General features: G+C 46.5%; 1 protein-coding gene across 2 annotated transcripts in view; it reads left to right on the top strand.

Moving 5' to 3' along the window:
- The window catches only part of TIE1 (tyrosine kinase with immunoglobulin like and EGF like domains 1), a 31,282-nt gene extending 13,418 nt beyond the window's left edge, over positions 1 to 17,864 (top strand). The window contains exons 7-23 of one of the 2 annotated variants that reach the window (XM_066624806.1): positions 1,165 to 1,293; positions 1,792 to 1,937; positions 4,304 to 4,448; positions 4,858 to 5,016; positions 5,640 to 5,777; positions 8,242 to 8,532; positions 9,097 to 9,387; positions 9,712 to 9,905; positions 10,047 to 10,257; positions 11,319 to 11,429; positions 11,846 to 12,036; positions 12,496 to 12,609; positions 12,765 to 12,835; positions 13,323 to 13,363; positions 14,265 to 14,361; positions 15,205 to 15,304; positions 15,862 to 17,864. In XM_066624806.1, coding sequence (XP_066480903.1) covers positions 1,165 to 1,293; positions 1,792 to 1,937; positions 4,304 to 4,448; positions 4,858 to 5,016; positions 5,640 to 5,777; positions 8,242 to 8,532; positions 9,097 to 9,387; positions 9,712 to 9,905; positions 10,047 to 10,257; positions 11,319 to 11,429; positions 11,846 to 12,036; positions 12,496 to 12,609; positions 12,765 to 12,835; positions 13,323 to 13,363; positions 14,265 to 14,361; positions 15,205 to 15,304; positions 15,862 to 15,933 — 2,501 coding nt within the window. In that variant the 3' untranslated portion in view covers positions 15,934 to 17,864. Of the gene's footprint in view, positions 1 to 1,164; positions 1,294 to 1,791; positions 1,938 to 4,303; positions 4,449 to 4,857; positions 5,017 to 5,639; positions 5,778 to 8,241; positions 8,533 to 9,096; positions 9,388 to 9,711; positions 10,258 to 11,318; positions 11,430 to 11,845; positions 12,037 to 12,495; positions 12,610 to 12,764; positions 12,836 to 13,322; positions 13,364 to 14,264; positions 14,362 to 15,204; positions 15,305 to 15,861 lie in introns of both variants that reach the window. The other variant, XM_066624805.1, reaches the window with a different exon arrangement.

The following is a 17,864-nucleotide window of genomic DNA, read 5'->3' as shown; positions in this document are numbered from 1 at the left end:
GTCAGAGATCATACATCTTCTAATGGAATCTAGGGATGCAAATAGTCACATATCAAAGTTTTTGTAAACATGTTATTTCATTGTTACTACCTACAGAATGATTAGTTGTCTCATGACTTCCTGAAACTCTGTCTGGGGACAAGAGGCTCAAGAGCAACTCCTCTGTGTCAGAGGAGTAATAATATCTTGCTTAGTATTTTTATACAACTTTAATTGTTTTCTTGTCTGGGACTCTGCCTGGCTGACAGCCAGAGAGAGTAGCTTCCTCCTTTTGTTTCTTTGCAATCATTTCCCTCCTGCTTGGCCTCAACATGCCAGCAGAAAAGTCCTTGTGAGCAAGAAGTTCCAAAGCAAAGAGAAACTTGAAGGAATCCCTTTCCTGCTATGCTTTATTTTCCCTGAAAATAGATAACTCCGTCTCTCTCTTCCCTAGAAGATACTCCTAGGGAAACTAGCATTACCCATAGCATTACTCAAGGCATGGTATTTTCAGGTTCCATCCTTTGTGAATCACGTAGCTTACTCTGCTTTTCCTTATTTCAAAACACAAGCTAAAAGTGGAGTGCACTTCCTGTCTCTGATTATACTTTCTCCTTCTCCTGAAACCATCCTTGATATGTAAGGTCAAAGCCACACATGCATTTTAAAGTGTTTTCAGTAATCCACTGGGAATCTTCCCCCATTTCCGTTAATGTACATTACCACTGTTCAAAAATCTTGTCGTTCCCACCTGAAATGACACTTCACTACCCCATATGTAAAAGAAGGCCTGCCTAGCCTGGATGTGGCTCATGGCACCCTATGAGTGACAAGATTCAGATGCAAGATCCACAGGTGTCCTTCATGTCTACCTAACCACTATTTCCTTCACCATCCCACCATCTACTTCTTCTCTAGTGAAACTTGTCAGTTTTTGCTTTACTGTATTTTAATTTGAAGTAGTACTGTGGGCATTAGCACTGGTGCACATATAAGCTCTTTTCCTTTTGAAGAAAACCTTCTTCCTCTACTACCTTTCAAGCACCAAAAGCCATGAAAGCTTAAGATGAAAGACAGAAAATTGAAAACTTCACAGCGTCACTTACAAAAGGTAGCCTTATAAGCTCAATCTCTGCAGACATGACAAGAACCTGAGCTGGGTCCTCTGTGTTTTTTTGCCCACAGCTTGTAACCCCGGCAAGTATGGCCCAGACTGTGCCCTGGAGTGCCGCTGCCAGAATGGAGGCACCTGTAACCGGTTTAGTGGGTGCATTTGTCCATCTGGTTGGCATGGACAACACTGTGAAAAGTCAGGTAACAGCACCTTGGGGTAGTATTTTGGGGGTGCCAGGAGTGACAGGCAGAATGCCAGAGTACAGCCCAACAGAGGGGCTGTGACAAACACAAGTGACAGAGGCCCTGCTTACCGGAGTTTCTATCTCTTTAGGTCAGCCATTTTCAACCACTGTGCCGTGGCACCCTGGTGTGCTGCGAGTGGTCCACAGGTGTGCCACTGGAATTTGGGGGAAGGTCATTTATTAGTAGGGCCAATGGGGATGTGAGCCCCCCACTGGCAGCATGGTGTGCCTTGTCAATTGTAAAAAGCCTGATGGTGTGCCTTGACAATTTTCGTGGCCTTGTCTGTGTGCCATGAGATGAAAAAGGTTGAAAATCGCTGCTTTAGGTGAAACTGTTTCCATCCCTCTAGGTGGAAGCAGGAGAAAAAAAGGCATAAAACACACTGCATACTTTTGTTTAATGCTTTTTAACAACTATATAATTGTAATTCTCCTTATGATTTTATGGACCAAGACCGGATCCCCCAGATCATCAGCTTGGTATCACACTTGGAGTTTAACCTTGGCTCTGAGCCTGTCATGATCTGCAAAGCAACAGGCAACCCACCCCCTGTGCGTGACAGCATTGAACTGCGCAATCCTGATGGAACTGTGTTCACGGTAAGATCTGACTTTGCCCAGTCCTGGTGCCCTGGGTGTGGCCCCCAACTACCTCTGGAGGCCCCTTTCTCTTCATGGCCTGCATCCTCTTCTCTCTGCAAGCCCCTCACTCAGTTCAGTCTCTGAGCATTTTGTCATGTCAGATACGCTGAAGGATGTTCACCTGAGCTAAATAAAGTGAGTTAGCAACCCCAGCTCTGTTTATAATGAAGGATAAATGAAAAGCATCAGGAAAGTAAAATAGTCCTATCTCAAGCAATATGCAAAGTGCCAAGAACTCACTCTCTCCTTCCTTTCCACTAGAAGCCTAGGACACATAGCTATAGATGAGAGAAAACAGTTTTATATTTTGGTGTTTTCCAAAACTTAGAAGTGCAGAAAGCAGTATTATGTGTTTTTATTCAAAATTTACATTATAATTATAAATTATAATTGCTTTAAAAGTGTACTAGGTAGTTGATATAGGTGGCATAGTGTCAGTAGATGCAGCCAGTCATCACCAATGCACCCCCATTAAATAATAAATAAATGATGTTTGTTTTTTCGCAGATTTCAGGGTTTGTTTTTTGTTTTTTTACAAAAATGAGAAGTGCTGAAAGCAGACAGTATTACGTGTTTTTATTTTGTTATCAGTGTTTTTTTCCCATATCCACTTATAGCAGTTTGTACCTGTCATGGTATCTCCTAAAGAACTCTGAAAATTGTTAAACATCTCTCGCTCCACTCAGGTTTCAATTCCCAGGGAAGAGAGAGTGACTCTTAAACATGTCCTCCCTCTAGTGTTTGCATGGAAAAAATAACAGTCCAAGTCCATGATTTATCACAAGGTGACAACCCTTCCATTTTCTATGATTAAGCAGAAGTGAAGAAGTGATTGTGCTGGGAAAGGTAAACTGGAATCTCTAGTATCCTTTCACCCATCACATTCGCTCCTACAGGGTCCCTTTCCCGCATAAAAGAGACAATAAAGAGCTCATGCTAGGGCAGGAGGTTGGTCTAGAGCAGGGGTGTCCAAACTTTTTGGCAGGAGGGCCACATCATCTCTCTGACACTGTGTCGGGGGCCGGGGGAAAAACGAATTAATTTACATTTCAAATTTGAATAAATTTACATACATTAATATATTAGAGATGGAACTTCTATGACTGAATGAAGGTCTTGCAATAGCTCAAGGTCTACAAAAGGCCTTGCACAAAGCAAAGTCGGTCTTTCCTTTGCTGCCACTGCTGCATCACAAATGTGAAACAGCAAGTAGTGGAGGGAGCCCTAATCCCACAGCTCATGTGAAAGGTTGAACAGTCACCCTCATGCTGAGAGCACTTGCGTCGGGCAAGCATGGGCTCCAGGAAGTCTCCAGAGGGCCAGAGTCTCATTGGAGACTGGGGGCTTCCCGTGGGCCACATTGGGAGTCCCTGAGGGCCGCAAGTGGCCCCCGGGCCGGGGTTTGGGCACCCCTGGTCTAGAGGGTAGAGCCTCCATTTGCCTGAAGATAACATCCACAAGGTCGCCAGTTCGAGGCCACCGGCACCGTGCGACCTTGAAGCAGCTGACAAGCTGAAGCCGAGCTATTCCATCTGCTCTGAGCGTGGGAGGATGGAGGCCAGAATGTGAAACCAGATCAGAGAGAAACACCTGAATGTTGTGGTTCTTGAAGAAAGAACCTTCTTTCATTTGTAAAAATCCCTACGGGGATTTAAATAAGCCTGCCTATGTAAACCGCCTTGAATAAAGTCTTGAATAAAGACCAAGAAAGGCGGTATATAAATACCTGTATGATGATGATGATGATGATGATGATGATGATGATGATGATGATGGTAGGCCTACATGGCATGGTTAGTCCATCATAAAAGAGAGCAGAACTGAAGGTGGAAGAGAGGAGGCCTCAGTGTAACTGCTGTTGAGTGACAGCAGTCACAGCAGACTTTGCACTAGGAGCCTTGACCATCCTCATTTCTGCTGCTCCATCATCAAATGGTTTTTAATGCCTACCATTCTGTTTCCACATCATTCCAAACAAGGTCAGCAGATTTCACGCTTCATGAAGGCAGCAAATGGCCTGAAGACTCTAGTTTCTGGTGGCCATTATTTCTCTGTGTTGGTGCTGGTAATGATGGAGCTAGAGCCAACCCTACCTTTATTTATTTATTATATACCATCATGGAACTCATGTATGGTTTCCAGGTGATCACCCATCCAGACACTGAGCAAACCTGGACCTACTTAGTTTCATCATCTGCCCCCAAGGCCATGCCTTGGAACCCAGTGGGACTGCCTTGTATCCCAGTGGGACTGTGTTTCCCCCAAATGTATGCATTCAGGAGACTAGGTCAGAAATGACTGTGTTATTTTTCTTGGCTGTCCAGCCCAACAAAGCCATCATGGAAAAGGATGTGACTACCTGTGAATTTCAAGTGCCACCACTTACCCACTCTGACACGAGCTTCTGGGAATGCCGTGTTTCTACTACAGGTGGGCAGGACAATGGCAAGTTCAAGGTCACTGTGAAAGGTGAGAAGGCAATGCAGGTAAGATTTCAAGGTTGGTGCTGTCCTATCTTCAATCACCTGGGAGGAAATCTTTACATGCCCGAAGTACTGAAATGTTGAGTCCACGAATCTTCCATTATCTTATGTAGTATTTGTTCAGTAAACATGAGGGTATTGTATCTATTTAATGTGTTAAATTTTCAGGCAAAGAAACTTGGCACTGGAACATTAGTCAGAGGGAGGAGGCAAGAATTGCTCCTGGCACTGTTCAGGAAAATATTGTATGAGAAATAGCTCGTTCTGATTTACTCCAACTGTCCAAATCACCTTTCTCCCAAACAGAGGAGTAGCAAATGCATGTCCCTTGTCTACTCTGTGCTTTCTCTTGTTTGGGATGGATTCTTCAACACTGGCACTGTTCCCTTTTCTAGTGCCTCCTGTGCCACTCAGCCCTCCTAGACTTCTGGCCAAGCAAAGTCGGCAGCTTGTGATTTCCCCTGTGGGGAGCATCTCAGGAGATGGACCCATCATTTCCATCAAGGTCCTGTACAAGCCCAATGATGATACTTCTCGCTGGTCATCTATTGTAGGTAAGGAGTTTCTTCTGCCCACGCAGAGCTGGCATTCCACCCTGTGTGTTTACTACAGTTCTCTCTCCAATCTGTGTCTGCTATAGTTCCAGTTTTTTTTAGCCATACAAAAATGGACCCAGGAAAGTCTACGGGGGGTGGGGGGGAATGTTTTCAGTCCTACTGATCATGAAGACACAAGGCTTCTTCTAGGCCAGTGCTTCTCAATCTTTTTATCACTGCGACCCACTAGCAGTTGTGGCAGCCATGTTGCATCCCATAATTCCTTGTGGCTTCCAGGTAGCATCGGCATGCAACCCACCAAAAATTGAGTCATCATCCCCTGGGTCACAGCAGTGTGAGAACTGCTATTTTAGGTTGCACACACACACACACACACACACACACACACAAGATCTGGCTGCCATACCCTAATCTCCATAGATAGGCATGGTACTAAGAAAGATTAGCACAGTCCCTATAGCACACAATAGAAGAATGAGGGACATAAGATAGGAAAGGTCACAGAGTTGTGGATTCCCAAGCAAAAAGTCATCTCCTGTGGGCTCTCAGCAACAGCAAGCATGTGGAACAATGCCTCTAGATTGAGACTCTGCACTAACAGGCCCTAATCTGATCAACAGTTGACAATGCTCAGAATATCACCCTGATGAACCTGCGACCTGTCACTGCCTATCTTGTTAAAGTTCAGCTAACGCGCCCTGGAATTGGAGGGGAAGGTGCCATGGGTCCCCAGGCTATCATGGTAACAGAGTGCCCAGGTGAGTAGCTGATGGCCAGCAAGTCACATTCAGATACTGCAGAGTGGGAGAGGAGAGAGGCAGGAAAAACAAAGGCAAAGACAGAGAGAGGCAGAAAGAGTTCTTGTAAGGATGGGTGTGGGTAACCTTGGGAGTGGCCTCCAGCTTACTCTTCACTACCTTGAAGGAAATGGATCGACTTGTCATGGCCTGGGCCCAACCCAAATGCAAGCCTTGTCCTGCCAGAGAGAGAGAGAGAGAGAGAGAGAGAGAGAGAGAGAGAGAGAGCAAACACCCACATGACCAAACCAAGCACCGAAACCCTGAGTCCTCTATAAATTACACATGGCTTAAGACCATTGCTTATTCTGCCTAATTAATCTGTTTCTGTCTCTTTGATTTTCTGCAGCTATGAGAAAAGGTTCATTTGTCACTCTCTGAATAACCAAACCACTAAATATTGCCCTAGGCCCTTGGAAACCTTATGATGTTCAAGTTAACAAGCCCTGCCTTGGCTTATGGCCAAGGAAAACATCCACCCAAGTGAGGCTGAGAGTGCAGTGAATGTGCATTCAGCTCTCTTTTTAATGCATGTGTGACTGTAGCATGTCAGTGCAACACTGGCATATGCTACAAACACTTGCTTGTTACCTCTTTGCTGCCACTTCCTCTGCCTCTCCCTCCTTTTGTTGGAGGAGCAAGGCACCCTGGAGCAGCCCTTTTGTAAAGTGTTATAGAAAAAAACCAAAGGGGAGCAGAGTTGGGAATAGAAGAGAACCTTAGAAGCAGAGGGGGGAGCTAGGGGAAAACTAGAAAACAGATGGGTTCTGAGCTGTCTGAGACAGATTAGGAGAGGGATCTTGGGGTGGCGGTGGACAAGTCGATGAAAGTGTCTACCCAGTGTGCGGCGGCGGTAAAGAAGGCCAATTCTATGCTTGGGATCATTAGAAAAGGTATTGAGAACAAAACGGCTAATATTATAATGCTGTTGTACAAATCGATGGTAAGGCCACACCTGGAGTATTGTGTCCAGTTCTGGTCGCCACATCTCAAAAAGGACATAGTGGAAATGGAAAAGGTGCCAAAGAGAGCAACTATGGGCGCAATCCTAACCCCTTATGTCAGTGCTTTCCAGCACTGGCATAGTGGTGCCAATGGGACATGTGCTGCATCCAGTAGTTGGGTGTCACTCACAGAGTCCTCCTCAAAGTAAGGGAATGTTTGTTCCCTTACCTCAGAGCTGCATTGCCCTTATGTCAGTGCTGGAAAGCACTGACATAAGGGGTTAGGCTTGCGCCCTAAGATGATTACTGGGCTGGGGCACCTTCCTTATAAGGAAAGGCTACGGCGTTGGGCCTCTTCAGCCTAGAAAAGAGGTGCCTGAGGGGGGACATGATTGAGACATACAAAATTATGCAGGGGATGAACAGAGTGGATAGGGGGATGCTCTTTACACTCTCACATAACACCAGAACCAGGGGACATCCACTAAAATTTAGTGTTGGGAGAGTTAGAACAGACAAAAGAAAATATTTCTTTACTCAGCGTGTGGTTGGTCTGTGGAACTCCTTGCCACAGCATGTGGTGAGGGCATCTGGCCTAGATGCTTTTAAAAGGGGATTGGACACGTTTCTGGAAGAAAAATCCATTACAGGTTACAAGCCATAATGGGTATTTGCAAGTTCCTGATTTTAGAAATGGGCTACGTCAGAATGCCAGATGCAAGGGAGGGCACCAGGATGCAGGTTATGTCTTGTGTACTCCCTGAGGCATTTGGTGGGCCACTGTGAGATACAGGAAGCTGGACTAGATGGGCCTATGGCCTGATCCAGTGGGGCTGTTCTTATGTTCTTATGTTCTATCCATATTTCCAGCACCAATGCAACCACAATGCAGCCCAGTCTCCATGACTGCCCCCCCACCGCAAGATGCAACTCACATCCTATTAGCACTGCTGTATCAGTGCTGGAAATATGAATAGGGTTGAAACCTAAAAGAATGAACCTATTGCAGAGAGAGGCCCCAGTGAATTGAAGGAGTATATTCAGAAGCTGCCAATGGCAATTGCTCCCATTCCTACCTTGTACATAAGAACATAACATAAGAACAGCCCCACTGGATCAGGCCAAAGGCCCATCTAGTCCAGTTTCCTGTATCTCACAGCGGAGATACAGCTTCCTGTATCTCCTGTATCTTCCTGTATCTCACAGGATCTCTTCCTGTATCTTGTCTGTCTACTCAAGACTATAAGACGTCTGAAGCAGAACTAGTATCACTTTTAAATTCCATATAGCATCTATCTAGCATATTGTTGGCACTGCTAATTAACTATTTGCAGCAGTAGTAATAGTAGTTGTAGGTTGCATTAAAACTGACAAGACAGGAGACTTGAGCTGAGGTTATGGCCCAGTCTGAATTAAAATTGACTCAGACCTTTCTGCTTGCTAGCAACAGAATCAGGCTGATGTTTCTCTGTTTCATAAAGAGCCAACAGCAAAGCCTGTAATTGAAGGGGCATTTGTCGAGGGAAGGACCACACTGCGCGTGAACTGGAACTTGCCGCATACTGACAATGTGGCTACTGGGTTCCTTGTCCGGCTCTATGACTCCGAGAAGGTGCTCATATACCAGGAGAACATCACTTCCATGATTGTGCAGTCCGCCTACATTCCAAACCTGGAGTTCAACAAGGTCTACAGCCTGGAAGTCCGTGCCTATCGCTGTGCCAGCCTGGGACCTCCCTCTGACCCCTACCCAGTCAAGATCAACAGCAAAGGTGGGTTTGTAGTGTCTGGGTGAGCTCTGTCACCTGGGGGAAAGGGACCCTTTTCTCTGGGGTGGGGGAATAGAACCCACAGCATAGTTTTGCCCCAGTTAGACCCTCACAGGATAGCTGTTCTGTCAGGGTTATCTCAGCTTGTGTGTGCTGCAATACTCTACCAGGCTTTGATTGGTACACTGCACTGTGAGTGCTGGTAATGAAAATGTACTTCCTGCTGCATTGTGTTATGCACTATGAACTCCAATTGGCCTCCTCCTTGCCACAAATTTCTCTTTTCTGAAGAGGGCATTGAACTTCTTTAAACTCCTGAGGAAGCACCAGCCCATGTTGTCTGGGTTGTGCCCCAGGAAGAGGAGGGTTGTCTTGGGAACCTTTACCTACGGCAACTCATTGTGTTCCAGCATCATAGTGATCCTGAAAATCCACCCCCTTCCAAGCAGGATGGCCCAGGCCTCAGAAGGCCCCTTGTGCCCATCCACTTTGGCATGACATACATTTCTAGCCATTGGGGAATGGGTGGCAATGACAGTACCAACAGCTATACCACTTGCCCCCCAGGCCCCTCATCCCCGCGGTCTCTATCAGTGGAGCCCCTTACTGACAGCACCATCAAGCTCACCTGGGAGCCCCCCGAGTACCCCAATGGTGGCATCACCAAGTACACTGTGGAGGTACAACAGCTGGGGGGTACCAGTGAGCCACAGTGGGTGGACACCGACAACGGCTGGGAGACCACAAAGATCATCACGGGGCTCAACACCAGCACGTCCTACCAGTTCCGGGTGAGAGCCAACTCCTATGTACCAGGAGAGTGGAGCAAGCTTGTGAGAACTGAGATCCTGGGTGATGGTGAGTGGCCCAAGGGCAAGTTTGGTTGGCTGGCCTCGAGGGTGGAGTCCAAGAGGGAAAGGCCATAGAAAGGGGCAGAGAATACTAGTGTAAAAAATCCACTGTTATTCTGACAGGCGCCTTCAACACTCAGGCTGACCAGAAATGCAATGGGCTCCTGGCAAACAATCTGCAGCCACAGCCCAGGACTGAAGCACCAGTCCACCTCTCTGGGACTCAGAACAACCAGAGAGCACATCAGCGGCAGCAGTTTACACCTTTGCCATGTGGCACACTGTACCAGATCCTTCTTCTTCATACAGCCTGTTTCCATCTTTCCTGCAGGAGCCCTGAGCCAAGTGCCCACCCTAGAGAGCCAGAACCCGCCCCCATCCGGTATGGACCAGCAGTTGCTCTTAGCCATCATGGGCTCTGTCTCTGTCACCTGCCTGACAATACTCTTTGCTCTTCTGGCCCTTTTCCTCATCAAGAAGAATTTCTTTCACCGGCGCCGTACATTCACCTACCAGTCGGGCTCTGTGAGTAATGTTCCTCCCCACCTGCATCTATCTTTCCTCCTGGTTGCTGAATCCCCATCACTAGGCATCCTGGTGCCACTAGGCTGCTTCACCTGCTTGGTGCAGTACTGTTCAAGACCCTCTCTGCACATCTTCTCACAGGGGGAAGAGACCATTTTGCAGTTCAACTCAGGCACACTGACCCTCACACGCCGACCCAAACCACAGCCTGAGCCACTCAGCTATCCAATCCTGGAGTGGGAAGACATCAAGTTTGAGGACATGATTGGGGAAGGGAACTTTGGGCAAGTCATCCGGGCCATGATCAAGAAAGATGGCCTAAGAATGAATGCAGCCATAAAGATGCTCAAAGGTGAGCTATGCCACGTAGGTGTTGGAACACACAGACTCCCAGGCTAGACCCAGGCAGACCATTCCTTTCCCCCACTCACACTCTGGCCCTGCTTAGGGTGCAAATGACTAGCAGATCAATCATCTTTCCTTCAATCATCTTTCCTTCAATCATCTTGGACAGCCTACTTTCCTTGATGTGCAGGACAAGTGTCCAGGCTATAATGGATACATCAGCTTTTCCTTCCATCCCTGCTCAGAGAGCAGGACAAATCCCTTGACCCAAAATCACAGAAACCAAATTCATATCTATACCACAGATGTAAACTGTGTCATTCCTTTTTCCTAAGTCACCCTGTACCCTGAAGGAAGCAAAAGAACATTAACAGGGAATTCTCATCCCTAAAAGTATAATTCCCAGAAGTCCTTAGTGGAAGCAATGCTGGTTAAACTGATAAGAAACAAGTAAGTTTGTGGTACAGAGGTTCCCATAGGTAGGGTCTGCATATGAAGCCTCATCTGCTTCAGTACAATAAGAAACTTAGGAAGCCATTTCAAAGGAGGAAAACATACGACATACCCAAATTTTTCCATCCCCACAGTGCAGATTCCCACAAGCAGACTGCATTATCCACAATTCCTCCTGGTTTTGCCACACAAGAAAGTCTCAATGCTGTGCTTAGATGTCATGTGATCAGCAGTTGTGAATGTGCTCAATGAGTACAACCAACATTCAAGAAAACTTTCTGTGTGTTCATAAGAGACCAGGACGTAATTCAGCTCCAACAGGAAATTCTATACCCAAGATAAGTTCAGGGATGCTTTGTGAATTATTTCTGTCATGGGACATGGAGCAAAATTCAACCTGTGCAGCCAGCAAAGCACATCACAAGTATGCACACCAGAATGCTGGGACTGCTTGCACCTTCCTCTCACAGTGTCTGTGTCTGGTGTGTGTTTGCTGCCACACAACATGTAAAGACAACACATTTCCCACTGCTCCGAAGCGGTTCTCACCATGCTGGGCTCCAGTCGCCTTCCTCAGCCTGGTGCCATAACCTGGCATTCCCATTTCTGTTTCAGAGTTTGCCTCTGAGAATGACCACCGGGACTTTGCTGGAGAACTGGAAGTTCTTTGCAAGCTGGGCCATCACCCAAACATCATCAACTTGCTGGGAGCCTGTGAGAACAAGGGTGAGCCACCCCTCGGTGTGCTCTTCTTTGATTACTATGTCCTCTGCTTCTTCCATCTTACTTTTGTCAAACATCCTGCCTGCTGCTCCCTATCTGTCACAGTGCTAGTGCCACCTAGTGATTAAAGTGACACAGCGCAATTCAGTTTCTCCGAAATGCAGTCCTTTGTAGTAAAGCATATTTTTACTACACATATGTAGTATGTTGCAATGCATATTTTTACTGCACATTTGCATTGACCTATTTTCCCTGCTGCACTCAGATGCTTCTAAGATAAGCAGTGCCTGGTATGTATGGTTTGGCCCCTGGGCTATATGTGTGTGTGTGTGTGTGTGTGTGTGTGTGTGTGTGTGTGTGTGTGTGTGTGTGTGTGTGTGTGTGTGTGGCAAGCCTGACAACCTGTCCTAATCTCCCAGGTTATCTGTACATCGCTATTGAATATGCACCTTACGGGAACTTGCTAGATTTTTTGCGCAAGAGCCGAGTCCTGGAGACAGATCCTGCCTTTGCCCAGGAGCATGGAACAGCCTCAACCCTCACATCCCAGCAGCTGTTGCAGTTTGCCTCTGACGTGGCCAAAGGCATGCAGTATTTGAGTGAGAAACAGGTTGGTCTGTCCAACTAGCCATGCTTCCCCACTAGCTGGGCTTAGGTACCAGTTCTTCAGTAGCAATCAACCACTGTACGGGTATCCAGAGATCATGTGTTTCAATCTCTCTCTATTTGAATACCCACACATGCTGTCCTTCATGTATATGCTTTCCATTAATGATGGATTTCATATACAAAGAGCGACAGATCCACCAAACTCAGATTCTTGAACTCAGGAACAGATTGGCCAGCAGCATCCAGATATTTATGTTGTGCAGTACGAGGGTGGTGGAAGGTGGGATTTGTAGTTGCAGGTGGTGTTGGTTTCCTGAGAGAAACCATGAGAGTTTCAGTACAGTACCAGTACACTGCAATCTATACATTGTTGCAAAAATTGCTCATAGCCCTAGGGTAAAGCCTTGTGTTTCTATGCCTGCCTGTTTTACTCAGTGCTGTTTCCCACCCGTCCACCCAGTTCATTCACAGAGACCTGGCTGCCAGGAATATCCTGGTGGGGGAGAACCTGACTTCCAAGATTGCTGATTTTGGCTTGTCCCGGGGGGAAGAGGTCTATGTAAAGAAGACTATGGTAAGTCTGGAGAGAGGATAGCAGAGTGGATTGGGGATTATTAGGATGTCCCTCTGCAAGAGACCTTCTCCCTATTCTTCACAGTTGCATTTCTTTTCTTTTTAATTCCATCCCTTCAGTGGCTCCTGTTTTCCCAATGATGCTTGTTTTCATAGGGCCGCTTGCCAGTTCGTTGGATGGCCATTGAGTCCTTGAATTACAGTGTATATACAACGAAGAGTGATGTGTGAGTGATTTATCCATTGGGGGTTACTCTTCTTACATTAATGGGTACAATTTGCAGGTCCATCTGTGCTGGGGGGGGCCTTTGTTTAGTCCCTTGTCCCATCTTCTGCATTGCAGAAGAAATAATGCGAAATAAAAATAAAATGTCTACTGAAGAGAGGATGTTCAACCACTAGACCCAATTATCTGGGTCAGAAATCTCTTCCTTGTATCTGATTAATTTTTTTTCAGTTAATTGAAACAAATGTGCAGGTGATATAAACTGATTGGTATCTTTTGAGATATTAAAATAAATATGTGACAGCTTAAATTAAAAAACAAATGTTGCCATATGAAATATCTTCTATTTCATTCAATGTTACAGTAACATCATATCAAATAATCACAACCACCAGCACCACTACCCACATCCCCAATACATTCTGCAGCAGAATTGAATACGCTGGAGATGAACTCAGCCCACATCCTAACTTTCCTTTCTCTTGCAGGTGGTCATTTGGGGTCCTCTTGTGGGAAATTGTCAGCCTGGGTGAGTTCCTGTCTAGCGAAAAGAGTGTGTGCTCGATTGTCCCACTGCCCTGCATTACTTTGGGTCATAACTGGATGGTTATGAACTGTGTTCTTTGTTGATCACAGTTCACCTGCTTTCTCTGCCTACATTATGCTTTTATCACTCACCTTGGCTTAGCATGAGTCCACACTGCAAAAGGACAGCCAGGTCAAAAACCTGCACTCTTTAGAGAGCAAAAAATGTGGGCATTAGTAAATCTTTTAGTAAATCAGGCTTAGTAAATCTTTTCCAAATGGAGTTGCTCTCCTTATAAACACTCAGGGAAATGGACACTCTTATCCTGACCCCAAACAACCTTGTCCTCCCACCATAGTCTTTCCATTCTCCCTTTTCCAGTCTTCCCATATTGTGCCCTGTGTGTAGATGGGACTAGGCCAGGGGTGCTCAATAGGTAGATCGCGATCTACTGGTAGATCGCGAGGCAAAATGAGTAGATCGCGGAGTGCCGACCCCCCCTTCAGGTGCCTCTGGGAGGAAACGCTGGGAGTAAGGCCCATTGTACTCAATGGGCCTTACTCCCAGGTAAGTGTGGCTAGGATTGCAGCCTCACAGCCTAATCCTAGGCATGTCTACTCAGGAGTAAGTCCTGTTATACTCATTGGGGTTCAAGGTACACCAACATACATTGTACACATAAATGTTATATGTTATGATGGCGCGAACATTGTAAAAAAAACTCTTGGTAGATCTCCGGGCCTTGCTGGGTTTCAAAGTAGCTCTTGAGCCAAAAAAGTGTGAGCACCCCTGGACTAGGCAGAGCACTATGGCTTTGTCCCAGCAACACCTAGAGCCCTGTGTGCCGTGAACCAAGATGCTGCTTAAGGTGGCACCCTACCTAATGTAATTTCTGTCTCCCTAGGTGGAACACCGTACTGTGGTATGACATGTGCTGAGCTCTATGAGAAGCTGCCCCAGGGATATCGAATGGAGAAGCCTCTCAACTGTGATGATGAAGTGTAAGTGAAAACCCTCTCCCCTTCCACAGCCACTCACAGACCCAGCTGTCCCCTATAGATGCTTGCTGTCAGACTAGGCCTCTGCTTCTAAATTCCCTCACTCGCCACTTCATGCTACTAGAGCTGACAAACACATGAGACAGCTTTATATGGTCCTTGGTCCATCTAGCTCAGTATTGCGTGCAACCCAGTAGTGGCAACCCAGGGTTACAGACAGCAGTCATTCTCCATCCTACTTGGAGATGTCAGAGATTGAATCTAGGACCTTCTGCAAGCAAAGCATGTGCTCTGCTACTGACCTTCAGGTAGTGCTGCCAAAAACTCTCCTGACCTACTTCTATCTCTTTATTAGATATTTGATCTGCAGAAATCAGCAGCAGGTGATACTTTTTATGGCATGGAGCCAAACATGATTACTTGCTAATTGCTGGAGATCTGAGCTGTTGTTAAAGGACCTGTTACAGGGTCCATTACAGTTTAAGGGCGCAATCCTAACCCCTTCTGTCAGTGCTTTCCAGCACTGGCATAGTGGTGCCAATGGGGCATGTGCTGCATCCTGCAGTTGGGGGTCACTCACTGAGGCCTCCTCAAAGTAAGGGAATGTTTGTTCCCTTACCTCAAAGCTGCATTGCTGGAAAGCACTGACCATAGTCTTTCCATTCTGGAAAGCACTGACAGAAGGGGTTAGGATTGCACCCTAAATCCAGTACAGTGTAAGAATTGCCCACTCTACCTTCAGCTCAGATTAACAGAGGTGCCAGATTGACCAACCTCCCAGCATCTCTGCCAGTTCCCCTTCCTTCACGTGCTTTCTTTGTTCTGACCCATCACCTCTTCCTGCAGGTATGAGTTAATGCGGCAGTGCTGGCGGGACCGGCCATATGAACGCCCACCCTTTGCCCAGATCTCTGTCCAGCTCATTCGCATGCTGGAAGCGAGAAAGGTATTGCTGTTTGGGGCTATTCCTGCCTTGCTCTGCACACATACCGTGCCTACAACATAGCATGCTCTGGAGATGAAAGGAAAACAAACACAAATTCCTAGAAAGGGTAACAAATGCAATGGGACAGTGCTTTGAGAATGAGGAGAGTTTGTGGCCAGACAAGAGAGCCCAATGTCGCCATGGGGGTACCCCAGCCAGCAACTCTTATCATGCCTCTCAGCAGAGACTGCCACATTGCCAGTTGTTGGGTCTCAACCTCCCTCAGCAAAGCAGGATGCAGGTGGACTGTAGAGATTACAAAGAGCCAAGCTCTGTATCAGGGAATTGCAGTCTGCTCTACTTTTAACCCTTCTACCCAGATAGACTAAGATCCCTTTCCCAGCACATTGGAATGGGGCTTGCTCTGTGCATGACCTTGGTAGTTAAAATATGGGCTTCTGCCTTGTCCTTTCTGGCAGAACCTGGAGGAAAATGTACTTGCAAAAAGGGATGTGGGGAGGGAGCAGCCTTCTGAGAAGCACTCCCCACCCAGCTTGACTCTTTCTCTTCCTTGACAGGCTTACGTGAACATGGCTTTGTTCGAGAATTTTACCTATGCAGGAATTGATGCCACAGCTGAGGAGGCATGAAGGGCCTGAGCACTGACCCACACCCCACCCCCATCCTCTGACCACAAACAGGACCCAGACTGAATGGGAGGCTCCAGTACAAATGCCCCGTGGCTCCACTGTTATCTTGTCATACAGATTGGGCTGGGCACAGAGCATGGTTGGACACTTCTAGTGTTGATGGCCCTGCATCCTTTATGCCAATTTCTCCTTCCCTGCCGCTGAATGGCACATGTGATGAATAATGTCAGGATCCTCTTAAACTGAAAAAAGATAGAGTTTGCAGAGGTGGCACACAGCCACAAATTGGGCCAGAGACTTGTCTCAGTAATGCACTCCTGCACAAGCAGCCTTGTATACCCAGTGCCACTACACAGAGAGTGCACAGTGCACCAAGAGCACTCAAGCGATCTATGTAATATCTTGAATGAGCCTTCAAGGAAAACTGACCTGAGCATGTATGGATGAAATGAGCTCTGATGCACCTGGGCTAGGACTTCAGCATGGAGCTGAAAGCAGCAGAATAGAGCAATGCATGGAGCCTAGGGAATAGGGTTCATTCTCCATCCATATGGACACCCTGCAGCCCCAGTCTTCTGCCCCATAAAAATGGCTCCAATCTTAGCCTGAACTGGCCTGCTGTCTGCAGAAAGCAAGGGAATGAGGCTGGGTAGTGGAGACACACTGCGTCTTATTCCTTCTTCCAGTCATCATTTCCATCAGAAAAAACAAATATATGACGATTGTAAGACTTCATGGAGCCCAGGCACAGGATGGTATGTGCTCACACTGATTTTTGCCATGTGATCTGCTGCTGTTGATACCAGGAGTAGCATGTGCTGTTTGCATAGCATCACATGCCTGTTTCAAGTACCCCTTTCTTCCAGGTCCTTTTTCACTCCCAGTTGTTTCTCTACACTAAGGGTGTTATCACAGAATCAGAAAGTATATCCCCATACTGTTATGGCTTGTAATTTTAACACATTTTAATGATCTAAGGGGTGATTTCTCCCCTGTTTGTGATTTCTTCCCCTGCCTTCCTTTTCCTGTTTGTCCTTATATGCAGGTCAATGCACATGCTGTCCCCAATTAAGCCAATTTTTAAAATTGTTAGGAGGGGATTGTCACAAAAGAAGCATTACACTAGACCAGTGGTTCTCAAACTTTTTAGCAATGGAACCCACTGAAAAAATGTCACTTTACCAGCTGCTTAAGCCTCTGTGGCTATAATGGTGATTGGGCATCAGTTCCCTTCTCCCTCTCCGCAGTAGCAGGTTGTTTAACCCTTGATGCACATAGTCTAATTTGCCTTGTCAGTTCCATGACCTACCACAAATTGGGTTGTGGGCCACAGACCCACAGTTTGAGAACCACTGCAGTAGAACATACAAACAGCATGTTATATGCCAAGTAATGGTTTTCACACATATTGTGTGATATTGTTTTCCTGCCAGGCAGACGAGGGTGGATAGGGGTCAACTTTGAAGGCACAGACCATTCATGAATGGTCTAGTACGACCAACATTTGGTGAGATTTGTCTGTGAACAGCAAATCTCTGTTAATTATTGAATGAAATGGGGCGTGTGTGAATGGTTATTGAAGTTGAAACAGAAAGGAAACAGATGGGCAGAAATGAACTTTAGACACCTTCTGGAAACATTAGGAGGGAATCATGGTGTTGTGTGAAGCGGGACGTCCAAGGAGTGGCCCCCAAGAAATGTGCGCTTTCTTCTTTTCTGCCACACACGAGCATTTGTTTGGCCACAGCAGGATTTGGCTCGCTGAACTGGGGGCTGGTTTTGCCTCATCCTGGAAACAGTGGTGGAAAGAAGGAGAAGAATCCACTCCGTTGAACACATGCTTACGTGTGAAGGTGCAAAAATGTAAAGCACGTGATTGTTTACGTCTCCTCTGCCTCTGATTTCTACTTCAATAAAAGTTACATAAAGAA

This window comes from Tiliqua scincoides, chromosome 4 (genome assembly GCF_035046505.1).
Source record: "Tiliqua scincoides isolate rTilSci1 chromosome 4, rTilSci1.hap2, whole genome shotgun sequence".
NCBI lineage: Eukaryota > Metazoa > Chordata > Lepidosauria > Squamata > Scincidae > Tiliqua > Tiliqua scincoides.
This window is presented reverse-complemented; position numbering and strand designations above follow the sequence as displayed.